The sequence below is a fragment of the Parasteatoda tepidariorum genome, chromosome 2 (assembly GCF_982258835.1).
Source record: "Parasteatoda tepidariorum strain Cologne lab strain chromosome 2, Ptep-v5.0, whole genome shotgun sequence".
In the NCBI taxonomy this organism is placed as follows: Eukaryota; Metazoa; Arthropoda; class Arachnida; order Araneae; family Theridiidae; genus Parasteatoda; species Parasteatoda tepidariorum.
The window spans coordinates 28,903,315-28,925,362 of NC_141756.1; the positions used below are offsets into that span (position 1 = coordinate 28,903,315).

The following is a 22,048-nucleotide window of genomic DNA, read 5'->3' on the forward strand; positions in this document are numbered from 1 at the left end:
AAATAATATAATAGCTCTGCGTATTTACTGTAAAATGTTTTAGGTCACTGCTTTGTTTTTCCTTCAGTTTAATCTCATCATAACTAATCCACATTAGTTTTTAGTATGTTCGCAGGAATTTTATTTCGAATTAGCCCATGGAATAAATGAAATAATGCAAGAATTATTTTTTCTCTACAATTTTTACCTGCCCCTTACCTGGTTCTTCCACTACGTTTCTCTATTAATGTATCTAAAATAATGTAAAATTTTTATTTAATAAAATTTGTTGCCTTTTTCAGTAGCTTTGCGTTACAGAAGTAAGCGAAAATCGTTTTTTTGGTAGCTCTTCCCATTACAATAAATATAAAATTTATTTAGTAGCTCTCAGATTGATACTATTGATGCCAACTCATTATAATCAATGAAAGATCAATTAAAGATTAACTAATTAAAGATCACCAAGATCCCTGTCTTCACGCTGAAATAAAAACGCGTGATAGTAACAAACACCAACATATGTTATCGAAAATTACAGAAATACTATATTTAACTCTCACATGCAACTTTAAATATAAAAATGCTTATTCTTATTTGTCCAAGCAGCATTTCAATTTCGAGACTTTTAAATTTACTAAACCATTATTTCATTTTCTGGCTAAATATTACTAATAATAATAATTTTGACATCATTTTTATGCACTAATGTTTCATTTTCTAACTGCAAATTACTATCCCTTAAATAAAAATATCATAAAATTTGTAAAAATACTCTAAATTTTTAGTAGCAAAAGTTTAGGCAGCAAAAGAGGTCGATACAATAAACTTAAAATTTTATGTTAGTGTACTCACATTTAAGATCTAAATCAGTCAAGCCTAAAACCCTGAGTCTAAGAAAAGAAAAATTTTAAACAACAGAAAATATTTCATTTAGGCTTAAAAATATAAATAAAACTGATTGGCAATCAAAATTCCTTTTTAATTATCAATAAAACGAGTTTTATGAATCTAATGAATGATGTTATCTTTTTAACGGAAATACTCATTGACAAGGTTAGGCCGTCTTTTAATTCTTGAACAGTCATTAAACTAAATTATTTTTTTTAAAATTAATTTTAGCTACAAAATATATTATTTATCGTTTTAGATGTGTGTATTCTTTTAATTTAACAGTTTAAAGTTCTTTTTTTTTAAAATATAAATTGGCTGTACTGAACATTTTCGTAAAGAAAAAAAAAGATACCAGGCGAACGTGAAGAGAAGACGAACTCACACGATCGAGTACGCACACGGACAAGAACATTAAATTTATTCTCACTTGAGAAATACAATTTTGTACTCAAATATTATTTTGATTTTGGAGTAAAAGATTTTAAGTATCGAATACTTGAAATTCAACATATTTATAAAAGCGCATCAGCTGGCGTGGCTGGCAGTTAGTTTACAAGTAAAGATATCTTTTTTTTATAAATTTTTTTTTGTATTTTATGACATTAAGTGATTGGTCATAATGTGATAATGCCGATAAGAATACACTTTTATCAATTCGCTCTCTTCCCAGTTTCATTGATCGACTGAACAAATCAACAAACTAATGGTAAACCAGTGAAATGTGTTGCCTTGAAGCAATTTATTTACGTTGAATTGCTTCCAAATGTGAAATTAACATTAACAGGTGGCTAAAAAATGGAATACTGTTGGTTATGTTGCGTTTTACTTTTGTGTGTTAACTTTAATTTCTCTGTTTCCGTCCAAGGTGAGAATATTTTTGATTTTTCCGATGAACCGAACAAAAAAGTAAAGCACACAATCACGAACTACTCCGAAAACATTCAACATGACTACGATTGGTGTAAGTACTATAAGAATTGCTCTATTCTTAAAAATTCTAATATTGCTTTTTGTTCAATTTTAGTAATTCCTGAATAGTTTCTTCAAATTAATCATTTTCATTTAGGAGAGAATCCTTAATATTTTAATTTATAATACTTTTTTGTAAACCAACCAACTCTCTCTCTCCTTATATATATATATATATATATATATATATATATATATATATATATATATATATATATATATATATATATATATATATATATATATATATATATATATATATATATATATATATATATATATATATATATATATATATATATATATATATATATATATATATATATATATATATATATATATATATATATATATATATATATATATATATATATATATATATATATATATATATATATATATATATATATATATATATATATATATATATATATATATATATATATATATATATATATATATATATATATATATATAGTCAGACCCCGCTATAGTGAATACGGTTTGTAGTGAACCCCACTCCCGGATATAGTGAACGAAATGTTCGGTCCCGTGCCTTACTTTACTCGTATGATGTTATTTTTTGTGGATATAGTGAACTTAAAAAGTGAGGTTGTTGGATGTTATGAACTTTTTTCTGCCTTCGACTGCTTTTTTTTCTTCATTTTTTTAAAATAATTTTGAAATGTCTACTTCAAAATAAATACTTATACTAATTTTTAAAACCATCTGTAGAGTGGAATGTAGCCTTAAGCATTTATTCTTTCTTACTTTTTTAATCTCACTTCTCCATCCCTAAACAAAGGCTAACACAGACAGATGTATAGACAAATTTTTCTCTGCATCAGCTAAAGATTATAAATTTTTTTTGCATATAAGATGAACAGTAATAAAAAGAAATAAAAAAACAAGTTAACACATTTTTTGCTACTAATTATTTTTCAGTCATTTCTGTACTTAATTTTATTAGTCATTTATTTAAATAATATATAATAAAAAGAAGGAGTTCAGAACCCTTAGTTAAAATTGTTTGCGAAATGGATAGTGAACTCCCAGTTATAATGAACCAAAATTTCGGTCCCTTGAAAGTTCACTATAGCGGGGTTTGACTGTGACAAGTTTTTTTTTAATTATATATTTTTTTATTTTTTTAGAAAAATGTTCATATTTCTATAAATAATGAAGCCAAGTTTATGAAACTTCAAGCAATTATTTCAAATACCAACCAAAGTAATCAATGCAAGTTATATGTTTACTATTTTATTTTCTGGCATAAGGTGTTCAATAATCTTTTTGTAATTTGATGCTCTCTCAAATTTCTGAACGTCTTAAGCCTTATTGCTGAGATTTAAAAAAAACGCATGAACTAAACAACTCTATAATTACAAATGGCTGGTCCAATATTTATTTGCATCAATTACATATTTATTTGCATTATTATATATTACATATTTATTTGCATCGATTATTCACATGTATCAATTACCTATGTGTATATATACTCTTTGAATTTGCAATAGCGTGTGATTGTGGCTATGACTCCTATGGGTGTAGTCGGAAAAATGGGGAAAAAACGTGTTTCTGCAAACCAGGTTTCGCTCAAGACAAGAACAAATGTGAAAGTAAGGAATTTTGCTTGTTTAAAAATGTAGATAGATCATAAAATCCTTGTTATCCTTCAAAGAAAGACATAAGTGTATGTATTTGTCTTAAGAGTAACTTCCTGTGATAAAAGAAGTTGAATGCAAGAGGGAAGTAACTATTTTCAAAAAGAAGCTAGTTAGAATCATGGCACACAAAATGAAGTGTATAGGGACTCTAAAAATCTCAATGAATAAAGATTTTAGCATTTTATAATACAATCGGAAGAATGTGCCTAAGTTAAATAATAAGGGGGAATTTATTACACAAAACTATTAAGTATGACTTCTAATACACTCTCATCAATGGGTCGTTAATTTGTGCACTGCTCTTGGTCAATACTGAACTAAAGGTTTTGAAGAAAAATATTTACAATAGTCATGGATTAGAATCTCTTCGTTAGGGAGCTAACCTGCTGGAGATTTTTCTCGATTTTCCTCACTATGAAGCATGAGTGGGAATTAGTTAAATTGAAGGAACTTATCTACTAAAGGGCATTTGACTCAAAACAAAATCCAGGAGTTTCTTCATCGGCTCTCACCAACCACAGTGCCGAATTAAACTACTCTCAAGTGGTAGAAGGACCACGGGTTTTAATCCCCTTGCTGTCGTGAGATTTTAGTAGTTTTCTTATTCATTTAACGCAAATGCTGGTTAGTTCGACTAAAAAGTTCTCCACGAAAGCTAGTTTGTCCCCAAACTTAATTCCATATTACCTTGTCTTCTGGGTTGGGTTCAAAGTTACAAAACTAAGGAGTTGAACTTTGATAGTCATGAACTTAGAATTGAGTCAGTATAAAATTAAATATAAAATTGCCCACAGTGACTGTATTTACCACATGAGACCCAGCGTCCAGAATATTGCACAACATTCGGCACAATTTTATATCTTTAAAAGTAATATTTTAACGTTTCTTTACCTGTTTGCATGTCTTCACAAACTAATTGTATAAAAATATAATTGGATTCAGCGTCCTAGGTCAGAATTTATGAATACAATAGAAAATTTTACTAAAGGCTTGAAATTCCATCCAAGTATCCTTTTGGAAAATTTTATGGCACGCAAATGCCTTATTATTTAAATCTAATGGACTTCGTTTTATGAAAAAAATGTAAAGATATACACTCTGATAATAGTCTACAATATGAAAAACATACATAACACTTATCACTTTTTATTTAACATTTAAAAATAATGTTAAAATAGCTATAAAATTAAATAACTCAATTTTCCTATAAAATTTTTTAAAATCATATTTGCGAATTTAATTTCTTCTACAGCCAGAATAGCCTGGTTGGTAGTTAGACTTGTGTTCTCATGAACGGGAGTTCGATTTCAGCTTTCGAAATATCTCCGTGCATTAAATGGTGACTTAATGGTGCACATTAAATCTGTCGGGGTCATTCCAAAATCCAATAACAAATCAATATCTTTGTAATTACTGAATTAGAGATTAATCGTTCTCTAATTCAGGTCAAAAAATACTATCTGAGAATGGTTTTAAAGTGTGCTAATGAATCCTCCCCATGAAACGGGTTGTTACGTATAAATGTGTGGCAAAGTGGTATTCTTGGTGGCCACAGGTGGCGCCACTTAAAAACAAGAAGTGCACCTTCTGCCTTAATCCGCTTGATTTCAAGGAGGCTTGTTGATATTTTGAACCGGCATATGTAACAACAACAGTTTTTTTTCCAATCTACTTATTAATAATAAAAAATAATTTTTGCTATCATTTAAAGTTTAAATCTCAAGAAGATTATAGAGACCTAAGAATTTTCTTAATTTGAACAACAGAGCTATTAAGATTTAAGCAGGGTGAAATAAACAAATAACATCCGAGACGTGTTTTATACAGAATGTGAGGATTATTTTCCCGTATATTTCATTTCAGAATGCAACTGTGGATTCAACTCTATAGGATGCAGTTTTATAAATGGTGAAAAAATCTGTGATTGCATAATAGGTTACGGTAACAACGATGGCATATGTCAAAGTAGGTAAACCTTTTAATTATAGATATATCATAGATCATAGAAGTGTCATTATGTGAAACACATTGACGTGATAGCTTCACACCTATGTAAAATTTAAAAAAAAAAAAAATTAATCTTACTCATGTACTGTGACGTCTGCTAAGACATAGCAATTTAAACGGCTCATAAATGACGAACATGCACATTTATGAGCAATATATAAAAATCAAAGTCAATTCTTATTGCACATTGTTCGAAGAAAAAACTTGTCTTTTGGCATAAGTTTAAAACCAATTATTGGAATTTTTCGTACTCAGTTTCTATCTTCATGTTTCAAGTGCAGACGTATATGTGATTTCTGAATGTTAAATTGGTGGAAATTATAGAATTAATGTGATAAATTATCGCAAAATACTTATTTAGCTATTATTCATGGTTCCAGATTATTGTTATCAATAACCGAATGAAAAAACAAGCAACAAAATAAAAAAAAAGTTGTCGCACTCCTTGTGTATGCGAAGAAAGTATTAGTTTTTAAAAACAACAACATGGGGAATGCTGGTTAAGGCCCTAGCTTTTCAAAATGTAAAGAAGAGGAAATTGTGGGTTTATTACCTATCAAAAAATTAACAAAAATCGAAGTATGAAGCTAAAAAAATGACATAATGAACCCTTGAATAACATATTTAATTTTTGATACATATCCCATCTAATTTTAAGTTCATACACGTCCTATCTAGATTTATGCGATACTTGTGCTAGAGAAGAAAAAAAATTTAAAATTTGCAATGTAGACAAAAGAAATTAAACAAAAATAAAGCCTCCTCCGAGACCTCTTTAATATTGTCTCATACAGAGACATCCATAACATCTGGAATAGAGACGTCCAGACCCAGATCTCTTCTAGAAATTTTCTCCTGGAGATTTTTTTTTGTATAGAATTCTTAAAAAGTGCAGAGCGTACTTAGTACAATATTATGTAATCTAACAATTACCAGGTTTCTTATAAGACATGTAGTTTAAACCTCCTGATCCGGTAAAATAATCTGCTGTAACAATTTAACACTAGAATCGATCAACAATGACTGCACCGCTATCTGTAGGTAGGTTCAGTACCGCTATGATGTTATAACTAAGTTTGATAATTTCTAAACAAAATAGTTCAAGAAGTGGATAGGGTTGGTGATGTATAATGGAGTTGGGGAGTTTTTCATGGGTCATATATTTCAGGTTTTTTTAAAACATGAATTCTGAGACGTGAGTAGATATGCTAGGTAATGCTGCTCTACCAATCTTTACGACCATGTTACGAATTGCCTCTCTTTCAAAAAAAAACTACTTCATTTACACATCGAGACTTGAGCAGTCATAGATTGACGAAAGCAGTGGCTAAACTCGACTGATCTAAATAAATCCGATACAGCAACTCTGGGATGAATTAGAAAGCAGATTATGTAGCCAGGTAATCAAAATTTTTCGCTTTTTGCCATTACTTTAGCTGTGATAAACACCTAGAAGTCGATTCCTATAGTCATCACCTACAAAGAAAAGAAGAAAAACTGGTTGTCATTGTAAAACGTGTACAACATCATGTAAATATCCCCCTCGGGAATCTTCGAGTTCATACTATTGTGTGCCTAGATACTTTCTTCTAAATAGCATATATTCCTCCCAGCAATTTGGATTTAGCTTTAATAACCAAATAAGAAACAATATCTCCTACTTCGAAATAGCAATGCATAAATCTCTCACCAGTTTAACCTTTAAACCTCGAATCTCCAAGTCACGTAACATTTAACCAACCTCTATCACGAGAGTATTTAACAGTTTTCAGCAAATAGAACTTTTAATGCTTGTCCTGGTTTTGATAATTATTTGAGCTATTTTAACTGTAATAAATGGACTACATGCTTGTAGTTTGAATAATTGAGTTGTTATTGAAAAATTATTGTTTCAGTTTGTGATTGTGGAGATGAAACTATAGATTGTACTTTTGAGAGATTTGAAAAAACTTGTCGCTGCTATCAGGGGACTGCTCAAATACACGGCAAATGTAAAGGTAAGAAAGAACTCCTTATTCTTCCTCCTTTTTCCACGTGTAACTCTTTTGGGCAAAAATGCATTAAAGCATTTAGAAGGAAAACTTTTTTCCTGTAACGATAATTTAACACTACTTCTCCTTTTTTTGAAATTAGTTGCAGGGAAACAGCGTTTGTATATCACATGTACCCGTTTTGGAAGTAATTCCATAAGTAAAAGTTATTAATATTTTGAGAGAAGAAAACTAAGTACTGCAGCTTCCAAGCATAAGAGTCTTATTAGATAGATGAATTTTTTCAATCATGCCATTGGTCTGGAAATTGTGGAGCTTTTACCATCGGGACCTCTCCTAACCCTCAGCAGGTAGCTACAGGGGTGCATTCCTTTTTTTAAATTTATTTATTCATAATTCATATTACTATTCCAACCTAAATGTGCAAACTTTTCTTACTTGCAGCAAAATAGAAAAATACTAAAATTTTAATGAGAATAATTCCTTAATTAGCACAAAAAAAACGTGAATCGAATATATTTTCAGCTCGCTTTAAGTAGTTGCCTTAATATCAAAATTTTTTCAATTTTTTACCCATTGGCAAAATGGGTCTTAGTTTGGGTATGATGGTGTTCGCATTTTATTCGGACGTCATCACACTTTTCAAGTTTGTTCAAGAATAATAGTAGACAATGCGCATGCGTTGCTATGGCAACAGCTGGTGCTTGATAATTCTTTTAGAATTCTTTTTCCCACTTTTAATTTTGATATGCATTAATGTGGTGAGTTTATCATATTCTTTTTATTATTAACTTATAATTGCTGGCTTGACGGTGACTTCAATATAAATATAAATATTGATGAAGGAAAAGTGTTTTGTGATGTCTTGAAACACGTACATAGGCAAGATTTGTAAACCAATCCGAAGATAAATAACAATAAAAACAGTTTTTGCAAACCATGATTTGAAGTTCTGTGGCGTTTAACGGATGTACCGCTACCCCTTTAGCTGTGATCTCAAAATTTAAATTTAGTAACGGTTACCCAGGCTATTTAGTAGACAAATATCTAATGAATTACAGAAAACTCTTAACATTTAAAACTCATTTTTATTGCAACTCTAAATATTCAAAAAACATAATTCCACACATTTCCAAGTGCTAACATGGGAATGAACACTTCCCTTTATATATTAACTAGCTGTACCCTGCGTGCGTTGCAACGCTTTCAATTTGAATTTGAATTTTGTATTTAAGTGTGTAAATGACATTTGCGATTATGATTTGAAATGCAAATTTTATTTAATGGTGAAAAAAAGCAGTTAATTCTCTAGGATATCATTAGTGCATTTTCAAACAGACATGTATGGTGATGCACACGGAGCATGAAACATATTTTGGACAATGATCTGAAATAAGACTGGATCTATGGTGACATCAAGAATTTCTGCTGATATCTGATCAGTTTTAGAAGGTGGTTTTTTTTCAATAAGCCAAATTAGAATGTGTGCCTGAGGCAATCCTCGTTTTTGCCATTCAATAGAGTACACCCAACACCGTGTCTCTCTAAAAACATGACGCTTCACAATGAAATCAAGTAAAGATTATCATTTTTGTTTGAACACACGTGCTGTAATATCATGACGATCCGATGATGATTGTCCTGGTAACAAAATATCTCTAATTTCAACCCAAGCAGAATTGCACGTAAGTGTAATAAATAAATCTAGGAGCCCATATGCGAGAACATATGTCATTGCATCCTGTGAGTATTCATACATGTGCCTTGGAGTCCAAGGCACATGTATGAATACTCAGACATGTATGAATACTACATTTGCAGGGAGTCCAAGTTTTTCTCCCTGCAAATGTAGTCGGCAATATAATCATTTTCCCCACATCATTAGGATTAACGTTACCATCATTAATTATTGCATCCCGTAAATGAATGCATTCTTCTGAACGTAATTTGGTTTGATTTAATTTAATATACAGTAGGCGTTCAGTTTCAATTTTCGCATACATATCGACAATGTATTGATGAACTAATTGTCGACATTTTAAAGTATGATTATCAGCGTTTTGGCAATCATTAATCTATATGCATAAAAACTTATTGCACTTGCTTTCTTATTGGTTTTCTCGCCTGTTTGCGGACTTCTTAATTTTATGTTAAAATAATATCCCTCCTCTCCTCACCAAAATAAAATAGGATATTGCAATGCATCATATGATCGATACGTTTCTGAGAACTCTTTGAACGTCACGATTTCTGCGATGAAGAACTGTATCGCGGGAGGTAAATTCTTCGCCAACTATAACAATAGCCACTTCATCCAATGTTGGCGCATTGTATTTTTCTTTGTGGTGGCTTTTCAGCTCTAATAACAACTTTGTAAATATCGGATGACATTTAGTCTAGGGCAATTGTGAACAGCCTAATTAACTGATTATGTTGATCGAAAAATTTTTGTAATACGGTAACAATTTTTCGTTTAGTGCCATTGTTTACCTGACAACGTTGATTGACTTGATCATTTGTGTTATCCATGAAATAAATTTGTAGAAATTTATGATCTGCGTTAGGCATTGAAAGAAGTGATCCTTGCACGATGATAAATTTGGCCTTGCACTTTGAATGTTGGGATGTAATTCTCGTTCAGGATACGTGTAGCACCGAATAAAGCCATTTAGAAACACGAATTGTACCGGCGTATATGCGCCAAAAAATGTTTCGATTGGTTTGTTTGACCTGATACGAAGGTTGATAATGTCTCGGCAGGCGACGTAAAATCTTGTAGTTTCTGTATGCTTCTAGAACAGCAAATTTCAGCTGTTTCATTTTTAAATTTGAGAGCATTACAAAACATACATAATTGATATATTTCTCCGATGATGACACTTGGGGGAAGACTATAGTTTGTTGTCGGATCATAGTGAAATGCACTGAAATTCAAATCAGAGTATTGGCAGCGTCTGAATAGCGAAATGCGTTCTCGGTCGGTTTTCATTCTTGCTTCCCGTTGCTCTGATGTTTCCGACGAACGGGCTTGTGTAGTTCGTAGTTGATTTGTTGACAGTCTTCTTTCCTGTTGCTCAGACGTTTCTAAGGAACGGGCAAAAGCATTCTGTTCTCGATTAGTTTCAAGTCTTTTTCCCGTTGCTCCGATGTTTCTGAAACACGGGTAGTTCTCTTTTTGCGCGCTTGAGATGTCGACCGACTAAGAGCGATTTGCTTAGGCGGCATATTTTTGCAAATATTCTTTCTGACAACGAAAAAGAAATGTAAAAGTTGGCAGTGGTCGCAAATTTGCTAAATCGAAATATCACATACATATTTTAAATAATAAAAAGAGCAATAAAAATGAGATGAATAAGAAATATGAAAATTATAAGATTTAAAACAAAAATCAATTTTATAAATGAAAGAAATAAAATGGATGAATTCGAAAACTTTGCATAAATAAACAAACAAACTAATAGTTTTCAAATGACAACTGTCACAGCACTGAAATCTTCGAAAAGTATATTTAATTTTGCTAACCTAAAATTACGTACTAAATATAAATATTTCTGAAAACGTGCAATTTGAATGAAATTTGCTTTTGTCTTTATATTTATTAAACAGTTTTCACAGTACTGAATCCGTGATACGACCAACAATTAAGAAATCTATTCTCGTTGATTTTACTTGCTTGTGCTCACCTGACATAAAGAAAAGCACGAATTAAAAATTAAAGTATAAGCAATTTACTTTAATTTACTTTTCTAAATGAATAGAGTTATAAGATAGAAAATATCACTGCTGTTATCTTCAAGATATTTGAAAATTGAATCGTTTATAGCAAAATTTAAAACAATGGCTAGCTTTTAACCAATCAGAAAATTCCATTTCGACTTTCACTGATATCGCTGGAACGGTTTATCGCACGGGATAAAAAGTATCCTATGTCCTTCTCCTGGCTCTAAACTACCTCCCTGCCAATTTTCAGCTAAATCGGTTCAGCCGTTCTTGAGTTATAAGTGAAGTAACTAACACGACTTTCTTTTATATATATAGATTAAAACAACATGCAACCTTAAAACACTCAAGCTTAACCTTCAATTCATACAGTTCAGAAAAGACATTTAAGAAATAAAAACTGCATTTAGCATTACTAAAAACAAAGACTTGGTTTATGATATCTATAAATCACACTTAAATACTCATTGTTCTCCTATACAAAAAAAACACAACGTAAACAATTCAGAATTTACGGTAAATGATTCCTCTAAAATGTAAACGAAATAAAATTTAAAGTTTTATAAGTACCCAAAAGAATTTACTGTTTGCCCTCTGGAACCGCCCACCGGAATGGTAGATGAGCTCGTGGACAACCTCCTTGGCTCGGATCTCGAAATTTCTCCAGCTATTCTAACTTCAATAGGCTTAGGCATGCAGAAGGGGAACACCGGACTCCCAGCATAGATTCATTCGGACTTGGCCCACCGTCTCGAAGATGCCGGCCTTCGGCTAATCACGGTCGTTCCTCCCGCTAGAGACTTCAGTTTAGCTTTCCATAAGTTCACGATCCACCATCTCCGAGGTACTGTCACGGACCACTCTTTCTGCGGACAAACTCCGTATCCTCAGGTTACTGCTCGGGTTAACTGCTTACTGCCTCGCTCTTCAGTTCTCTTTTATCCTCCCTTCAGCAAGGCGAAAGAATCTAGACTGACCTGTTTACCACGTCCAGAGTCATCCCGCATCCGGTGGACGTCAGAACCAAAAAAAAGATCCCTGAGAAAAAACAGTCATAAACCCACTAATACCCTATAGAAGTTATAATACCATCCTCAATAAATATTAATAAATTTAGTAACCTAGATTTCACCCCAAAAATCCCATTTTAAACGACTAATTCAAAATTTCTGAAAAAAATATCGTTATTATGATTGAATTTAAACTTCACCATAGTGGTACCATCTGCAGAAAAATAATCTATCTTTAAAAGTATTGGGAAAAAAAACTATAATAAATTTCTATTTATTACACGGAGTCAATCTAGAAAGAAAAAGCATTTAGCGAATGGGTAACCAGAGATCGTAATAAAGCGATATCATAACTTCTTTGTTTCTCTTTACTTATTTATTTTTGACTTTTTTACTGAAAATTTTTGTATATTTTAAAAAGCTTATTTTGAATTATAAACCTTTAAATTAATTGCAAGTAGTTTATTGGAATACAAATAAATGTTTTGTTACAGAATGCAACTCTGGACGGGGCAGCAGAAATTGCTCTTTTGATTTTCAAACTGGCAAAAAAATATGTTCATGTTCTGAGGATTATAAGCAAAACCATGAAGGTGAATGTGAAGGTAAGTCAAGATATTGCTGTAACAAATTTAGATCAAGTAAAACCATTCTCGAAGGCTTATTTCCAGTTTTATTCAGTCTGTTTTTAAAACTGGTCCTCAGAACAATTATATTAACTTTACTTCTATTCATTTTTTGTTAACTTAAAGTTATTTAGTTTACCAGATGATAGCTTCATTTAGTAAAGATGAGGATAACAACGAACGCTTTAACTCCTTACTTTCTTTTTTACCAAAACTCTTAGTTTTAAAATTCTGATAAGTGTGAAATATTTATTACTTTTATTCAAGTTGAATAAAAGACATTTTATGAGCTCATTATAAAACTCTTTCTGCCATTTTTTTTTTGCATTGCTCTTTATACACACTTTAGAGAGGAGTAATTCCCAGTGCAGAGTTTCAAAGTTATGTTGGCATGTTTTCCGGTCACAATTATGAATGGTATAAAGACCATCGCCAATAGCTCTTTGTGATGTATCATTACGATGTAACTTTTGGCTTGTTTATTTAATTCTTTTTTACAAAACTACTGATTTCAACGCAAAAGGAAAATTGTTGTAAATCGAGTGCTTTTTAAATAGCATGCAATAATTTTCTAAATAGTAAAATACAGTTTCCTAACTTTGGGGAGCGTAGTTCTTGGACAGGATGTTTCACAAATGTTTCATTTCTCTTTCTTACCAGCGTTGAACAACGGACCCATTTTTGAGTTTACAGCTATCAATGTTCAAATCCGTTGTCTTGTAATTTTTAACCCAACGAAGGAGGCAAAGGAGTTATTTGGAAGTCACTCTAAGAAGTCAAGCATGAAGACAAGCTAGAGCTAACTTTCGTAAAGGAATTTCTGATGAGGAGTTTCTATTTGTATAAGTTTTGACAGGGGTCAGTGAATGAAGTATATATAAATGGGTACAAAGTTTTCGAGCCAACTCAATCTGCAATAAATCCCGTGGAAGACTCTTTTGCTATGCTAAGTCCTCTCTTCAGCCATCTTTTCATTTTGTCATGTAAGTGGCAAAAGACCATATGGCCCATGACCACTATCTCAATGGAGTTTCCACCTTCTACCTTACAACATGTCATGATTTCGGATTATAACCTGAGTAACTCTGGTGTTGTCCCACCTTGACAAAAGTTGACAGATTTATGTCCACTGGGAATGTAACCATGTCCACTTGGACGCAAACCGATTATCACACCTGACTGACAGAAAGAAAAACTTGGTGTGGTGTCCGCCTAACAAATAAAATCTCCATGAGTGTGGCATTGTTCAGCTATCATAGCTTCATAGGTGTCAAGTGCTAATTTTCAACTAAGTATACTGTTGTAACCAGTAAATAAATATTTGATAAAAATAAATTAGAATTTTTCAAATTTATATTATAGTCTTCTAGATGACAGCCGAGCTGCATTGTTTTATCGAATATTTTCTAAGAAATATGAAGCTCGTCAATAGCCCGAAAGGAAATTCTTACTTTGAAAACCTCTGATCAACTTTAATCACTTGTCATTGGAGGAAATTTAAAAGAATAAGCTTCACAAGTAAAATGCCCGTAGAAATGTATATATCATAAAATCAAACTTCATAAAAATCTAGATTTTTTTAGAAAAAAAACTGAGATACATGAATATCATTAATGCCAGATGAAAGAAAAATCAACTAAATATGCAGAAAAAATGTAGAATAATTCATTTATCATCAACATCCTTGCTTTGTTATTAACATAATGAATTGTATTAATTTAGTACGCAATATCTACTGTGCGCAAATTTAAAACGATATCACCCTGAACAACTTTCATTCTAATGATCGAATTTTCCCGTACTAAGTGTTAGTCTTAATGATTCCTGAGGAGGGGATTTTAAGTATGCTAATTTATTAGCGCAAAATATTAATCAAGTTATGAAATCAGGCAAAAAAGCATACTTTCTTTGAATAATCATACATGTATGCGCATTGTATTGTATGTAGGATGGTTGCTGAATTTACGCATAAAAAAGAGTAAAAAAAGTGGCGTTCGCTAGCGAAAGTAAAAGTAATGCAGATGATTTTTCCAATTATGAAAATGTGAACATATACGAAGACTAATATTTAGCTTTTTTCATTTTGCCGAGATAATTATAGATTGTAAAATAATGGTAAATTAAACAGTTTTGCACATAAAAAAAATTAAAATTTCAACTTGGAACTTGTGTGTTATGTTTTATTTTAGTTCCTTGTATTTATAAGTAAAATGAAAAATATGATGATTTTTTGCATTTTTCTTCAAAAAAATTGGCAACTGAAGCGGTTAATTTTCAAACTTGTTTTACGATTTTCATCAACACTGAACAGATATCTGGTATAAAATACTCTCCATTAAAACAGAGTTCGTAAGTTTCCCAAGATTCTGAAATGGTTGCAGCAAAACTAAGAAGATAGAATGCATTTTATTACGTTTTCATTCAAAGCAAAGTTAAATTTCATTAACTCCAAATATTTGGTTTCAAAACTTAATTTAAAGTGAAAGAAGATAACTTCATACTTACAATATTACAATATTCATCATATTACTAATTACACATTTTCTAACTTTTTTAAGGACTGCATGAACCTTGTTAAAATATTAAAATACAGATGTTTACTTCGACGAGCATAAAATTCTGTTCGAAATAATGATTACAGCCTAAAAGTAACATTGGGCAATTGATTATCAAAACTTCATTAGCTTTAAAAAAATAGGATGATAAAAAAAAATGTCGACATGCTCCAATAGCTCAAAAATCATCCATTTTCAAGGCTCAAAAGTGATGAATGACTTGTGACGTCAATTTTTGATCGCCCAAAACGTACCGACTTTGACATCCTCATATTTTTAGAAGTCAAAGAGGTTTTATCTATTCACCTTAGTTTCTTGGTATTATTCATTTAGTGTCACGGTATATTAAATTACTTAACGCGGCATTAAAATAATTTTTACGTAATATAATAACATAGGCTCATAGATTGCAAAAATAATAATTAATCACGACTTTCTAAAAAAAATCAATGCAGTACAATTTTTTTACTACTAACATTAAAAACATTTTTTAAGCATGTCAAAAAAATTCCGTTTACAATTGAAATTTCAGGAGTCGAATTAGAAAATGAAATGTCTTCTATTTATTCAAACAATTTAACATTTCCGTCCTACTCGATGTTGATGAAAAAGTATTTTTTTATTTATCGATTCTAAAAGTTTCTCCAGATATATTTTAAGGCAGAAATGAAGCTAGGAACATTGAAGGAACTAAAAACAATGGAAATCTAAATAAATTTCCGATATTATGTAGAAGAATGTAAAAGAGATAATATAATATACATAGCAAAATACTAAATTTCAGAAAAATAGGCCAAATAGTTTCTGAGAAATTTAATTTTATTTATGCCAGTTTTTTAAAAGTCAATTTCTCAGGACCTTTTTGCCTGACTTTGCTCAGATTTTGTATTTTGTCTTTTGTCAAATGATATAAAATGATATAAAAAATTATATATTTCATTTTTGTCGATTTAGTATTAAATAAAACAAAAAGAGATAGTTCTTACATGAGCTTTTTTTTGAAGGACATTACCTTTGAATGAATGGATTCTATTATTGTGCACTAAATATTTTCGATTCGCTTTAGTAGTAAAATTATCTTTAAAAGGTCAAAACTTTAAACTGCTCCCTTGACTCTATTTTTCAGGTTGTAGTCATCCCTATGTTTTGAGGGTCAAAAATTTAAATCCGTCAAAAAAAAAATTATTCGGGAAAGTAAGTTTTTGCGTCTGATTTCTGAACTTCAAATAGTGTTTGGGCAATCTATAATTAGTAAAATTAAAGTCTCCTAGTGGACCTTTAAGATTAAGTTCTAACACATGAAAATCCGACCATTAGATCGACAGATATTCATGGTGTTCCGTTTATTCCCTTTGCGCACATTTACATTTTATTCATAAAATCAAATTTACATTGAACTTATAAATTTTATTGAATTTGTTTTGATATCTTTACTTACAAAAAATATAGCTGTTGAAATCTTTACTTTCTCTATATTTGTTTGCTAGCATTTTTTGCTATTAATTGAATTTATTTTACAGAGTGTGATTGTGGATATGATTCCAAAAGTTGTGAGTTTGAAGGCAATGAAAAGAAGTGCATTTGTAAATATAAATACATATATGTAGTTTCTAGCGGCAAATGCGAAAGTAAGTTGAAAAAATTTTATAATATTAAGATATATAATTTTCCATAAGTTATTCTAAAAGTTCCTTTGTAAATTTTTGGTCAGAAGAACAACATAAAATATAATTTTATTTCTAACATGCTCTATGTCTCTTTCAAATCTTTCAACAGGTTTGGAAAAAAAAATAGTACAATATTCTTGAAACAAGTTAAAAGCTCTGATTACTAATTTCAATGCTTGCTCCACATTTATTAATGTCTTAAGGACTATATTATTGTTTGAAATATTATTGTATCCAACTAATTTTTAAGGTAAACAGAAGAATTTTAATTTAATTTAATTAAATATAATTGTTAATTAAATATAATTATTTGGTCAAGTAAAAAATATTTAAAAAAAATGAAATTAGAAAGCAAAGACTGTTTTCACAAAAAATTAATAATGTTGTTCTAATTCCAACTAAAGTTCATATTTCATATTTGTGTATATATATTATTGGTCACTAATTTCCATGCCTGCTTCGTGTTTATAAGACTGCCTGCTAGAGTTTTTAAGACTATATTATTGTTCGAAATATAATTGTTTCTCACTGATTTTTAAGGAAAACAAATAAATTTTTTTATTTTTAAAATATAATTGTTTGATCAAGAAAAAGATATTTAAAAAAAAAATACATTTAGAACGCAAATAATGTTTTCGTTAAAAATTTAATAAAGTAGTTCCAATTCCATTTAGTTGATATAGATAATATTTTATACTTGTGAAATCTTTTATGCAATGAAACTAAAAAACAAGTGCGGACAGATCTTTTGCGACTTGTCGGTCACAAAATTTGAAATTTTAAGCATCACTCCTTTTTTACAAGAAGAAGCAGACCACAAAAATTTCGCATCTCTTTCAAACAGAGACTGGACTCTAAATTTCAATTTAAGGGCTACTAAGGATTGTTTTGCCAGTCAGCTCATAATTTATAATCTTATATATTACCATAAAAACTACGTATATTGTATTTTTTTTTCTTAAAAGAGTTGAAAGATTACAATTGCGATAAAAATGGTGGCTTTATGGCAAGCATTTTTTAATATTTATTTTCCACTTCAATGACTGAGACAGAATTTATATAAAATAAGAATATGGGGAGAACGTTAGTTTTCTTCATTTTAAAACCAACGATATATATTCATTATTTCAAGTAAGAAGTGCCAGAAAAAATCGTGCAAAAGAATTGAAATTATAACAAATTCCTCACAAATCGGAATTAAAATAAAAATTGCGTGAAATCAGAAATGAAATTTACTTTTTAGAAGGTCAAAATTCAAATATTTCGTATTTGAATTTTGACCTACTAAAAAGTAATTTTTAGCTATAGAGGTGATTTTTTTACTGATTAAAACAAATAGATTTAAATCAACTATAAAATTTAATTTACGTAGCTCAACGTGTGTTGTGATTTTAAGAAAAAAAAATGCATACTTACTTTCTTCTTCTTCTTCAGCACGACAGCCCCTTACAGGCCTTGCCTGCCTCAACCACACGTAGCCTCCAACGCCTCCTGTCCATGGCGACTTACTCAAGAGCATGGCATACTTACTTTTCCGTTAGAAATTTCTCGGAAAAATTATTAAAGAACAATTTATTAAATTTTTTTTCACCACATTCAAACAAAACAGTCAGATTACTAAAAATAAGATTGTAATCAAAATGTTAACTGTGAAAAAAACAGCTAATTATCTGCATTCACCTAATACGGTTAAACATCCAGAATTTTAAGAATTTATTTAGATGTTGTCAGACATAATATCTTCATATTCATATTAGCATTTCTAAAAACTTTATTAAATTTCTTAAAATCAACTGAAGAGTTGAAAAAAGATACTAGAAATGAACAGTTTCCTATTAGAAATGATATATTGACATAAGGTTGTCCTTAACTAGTAAAATTATTTCTCTTTCATTTCTTTCTATTGTGTTTTTAGTTAATGAATTTTGATGAAGTGGTTAAATATTTTTTTCTAGGATGTGATTGTGGGCCGATGGCAACTTCTTGTGAACTCACCTTCGACAAGTATACTAGATGCAAATGTTATTCTGGTTATGTTGCTGAGAGAAACAAATGGGAAATGGATGAATTTTGCAAAAGTAAATGTTATATGTCTCTTATTGAGTTAACATTTAAAATGCAGCGTAATTTTGCATGTGTCCTCTTTATAGAGCAAATGTTCTTTATATTTTTCGTATAAAGAATAGGCGTCTCATTGTTGCGTGATTTTTTCCACTCCCTATATTTTTTCCCTCTTCATTACCCAGGTTTCCTCAAATCTTACTTTTAGCTTGCTTTATTCTTTCATTCTATATGTGTAAATGTTAGTAGTCGTTATTGCCAATCATCCACCTACTTCCGTGTTGAAAGGTGCCAGACTGCCATAGGTGCCATATATATATATATATATATATATATATATATATATATATATATATATATATATATATATATATATATATATATATATATATATATATATATATATATATATATATATATATATATAGATATATATATATATTTTTTTAAAGAAACGTAATGCCACTGTAAAATAACAAGATTTTCTGCACAATTGGTGAGCATAGGGAGGATCTTAAGACATCTATACTATTTAAAATTGTAGAACATTCCGTAGTCAGTTCGAAAAACGGGTATTCAGCTAAGAATAATGTATATAATCCAGACACATTTCCGTAAAAAGTACTCAGTTCAAAATAATTTTCTTTTAGACGCTTATAGAATTATAGCACATAATTGTAATACTTAATTTTTTTCAGTTCCTTTTCCTTCTGGTTGGAGAGTCGCCACCTATATTGTATCTGTATTTTTTGGAATCATCATTGTCGTCTGTGCGTTACTCATTTGCTGTAAAAGATGTCAAACTGATTCATGATTCAACTGTGGAATATCGAGTAAATAGCTTTGGTTTTAAAATTAGTGTTATATATTGGGTTGGCATGACATCAATTTTGTGAAATAAAGCTTAAATAAGCTTGATAAGCTTGTGAAATAAAGCTTAAACTTAAAGCTTGCAAAAAATGAACTTTAATCAGCCAAATATCTCCAATTTTGTTCATATGTATGCTGTTAATATATATATACCGCCATTTATATAGACACTTCATGATTTAATATTGATTTCAGCAAAATGGGCCATTGCTAACAAAAAACTCAATCAATTGCTGTAGGAGACAAATATTATTACTTAAAACTTTACTATTTGAATGTTTTTAAGTAATTGATAATCCGAAAGGTCGAATCTTACGCGATCGCAGCACTACTTCTCCTCAACAAAGCTATAATAATTTTGTACTACTTGCAAAAGATGTGTGATGCTTCTCATATAGTATATATATATATACAATAAAAACATAAAGACAAAAAAGATTAAAAAAGAAGCAGAGAAAAACGAAGAAAATGAAGAAAATTAATAAGTTTTCTTTTTATTAATCTTTATTATTTTCCACGTTTCTCTATATTATTAACTTATATAAAATTAACTTAATAAAATACAATTAGTTTGTTAATCAAACATACACACACCACAGAGAGATAAAAAGTAGAATTTGAACTAGGCTAAACATAACAGAAATGAATAAAAATTAAATATTACGGAATTCTTTTATGCTTTGTAACAGTTAATTTCTGCTTATATGAAATGCTCAGCAAAATGCAAGTGATAACAAACTTTGACCTTCTCGTGCTTTGTTGTAAACAATCTACCATACGCCAAAATTAGTGAAAAAATTTCTTGAAATGGAGTAAATGCATATGGTTTGATGTAAGCTTCCTTAATTGTTTATGTTCAGAATTAACTATCTATACCCTTTAAGGTGTGTATGGAGGCTTGAATAGGTAATGATTCGAAATAAATTATTTTTTCATGCAATTTTTAAAGTTTTTCAAAATTTATATTGGATCCCATTCTTAACAATGACAAAATAAAGATTATAATAAAAAAAATCTGATTGACAAATACTAACTGATTAACCCTAACTAATTAACAGATGCTACTTTCTTATTGTAACGAAGTATTGTTATGTATTTTTCAGATTTATCATAATGTCTACAAAATAGAAAAGGGAAATAAATAAAATACAAATAAATTAATAAAAAAAATCTAACACAAAAATAATGAAAAAATAAAAAAAAATTTAAGAAAAAAACTAATATTTATATGTATATTATAGGCTCCTGATCAATTGGACCAAAAGCGATAAAATTCGATATTCAGATAGTTCGAACACACGGAAGGTCACTGTCGACATTAGAACTTTCTCTGACAAATCGTTCGAGCGAGATGAGCGAAAAATGAAATGGAATTTTCTGATTTCTTCAGCGTCAGCCATTGTTTTAAATTTAACTATAAACAATCTAAGTTTTCAAGCATTTTAAAGATAACATCAGTGTAAGATACAGGGGGGTGGACAAAATAATGGAAACACTTCTATACCAATACATTTTTTCATAATTCTCCTGAAATAATTAGAGAATCACTCTGCAACTGCAGAAGATTAAATAAATAAATTATATGTTATATATGAATTGCATATTAATTTTACTTGTAGAATAAAATGAAAAATATATACTATTGCAAATAAAAATGGCATAACCTTGATTCTCTAAACTATTATAAAAATTTTATGTTTTTAATCATGAATTCACATTGATTCATATAAAAAATTAGATCAAGAAATCAAGAGATGTTCACAAAATTTATATCTTACATTACCAGGCATGACCTTTTCCGAAATGTTTGTCTAGATTTAAAATAATCAAAGAAAAATTTTGGAGCATTGGTAGCTCAGTTCACATTCATTCTTTCTTTACAATATTGGTTAATAAGAGAAGTAAGCGTTCAAAACATTGCTCATTTTCAAAATTGTTTGCTGGCATCTTCAACCCAGAGACTCATTAGAGTAAAAATTTCATGACCATTGAGATCTTTCTTTTATAGGATGAGTATTTTTAAACGTATGAT

General features: G+C 30.0%; 1 protein-coding gene across 2 annotated transcripts; it reads left to right on the plus strand.

Annotated features, from left to right (window-relative positions):
• The first annotated feature begins 1,523 nt into the window (after positions 1-1,523).
• On the plus strand, positions 1,524-21,507 carry LOC107455458 (uncharacterized). 2 transcript variants are annotated; one of them, XR_011636115.2, is made up of 9 exons: positions 1,524-1,831; positions 3,360-3,461; positions 5,373-5,474; positions 7,412-7,513; positions 12,732-12,842; positions 16,939-17,046; positions 19,041-19,163; positions 19,845-20,038; positions 21,339-21,507. XR_011636115.2 is itself a non-coding variant. In XM_043051462.3 (8 exons), the coding sequence occupies exons 1-8, from the start codon at positions 1,666-1,668 to the stop codon at positions 19,958-19,960; spliced, it is 930 nt and encodes a 309-aa protein (XP_042907396.1). In that variant the 5' UTR covers positions 1,532-1,665; the 3' UTR covers positions 19,961-21,151. The 2 variants fall into 2 exon arrangements, 1 of the variants encoding a protein (XP_042907396.1); XM_043051462.3 differs by lacking the exon at positions 21,339-21,507 and having other exon boundaries at positions 1,532-1,831; positions 19,845-21,151.
• Positions 21,508-22,048: the final 541 nt, after the last annotated feature.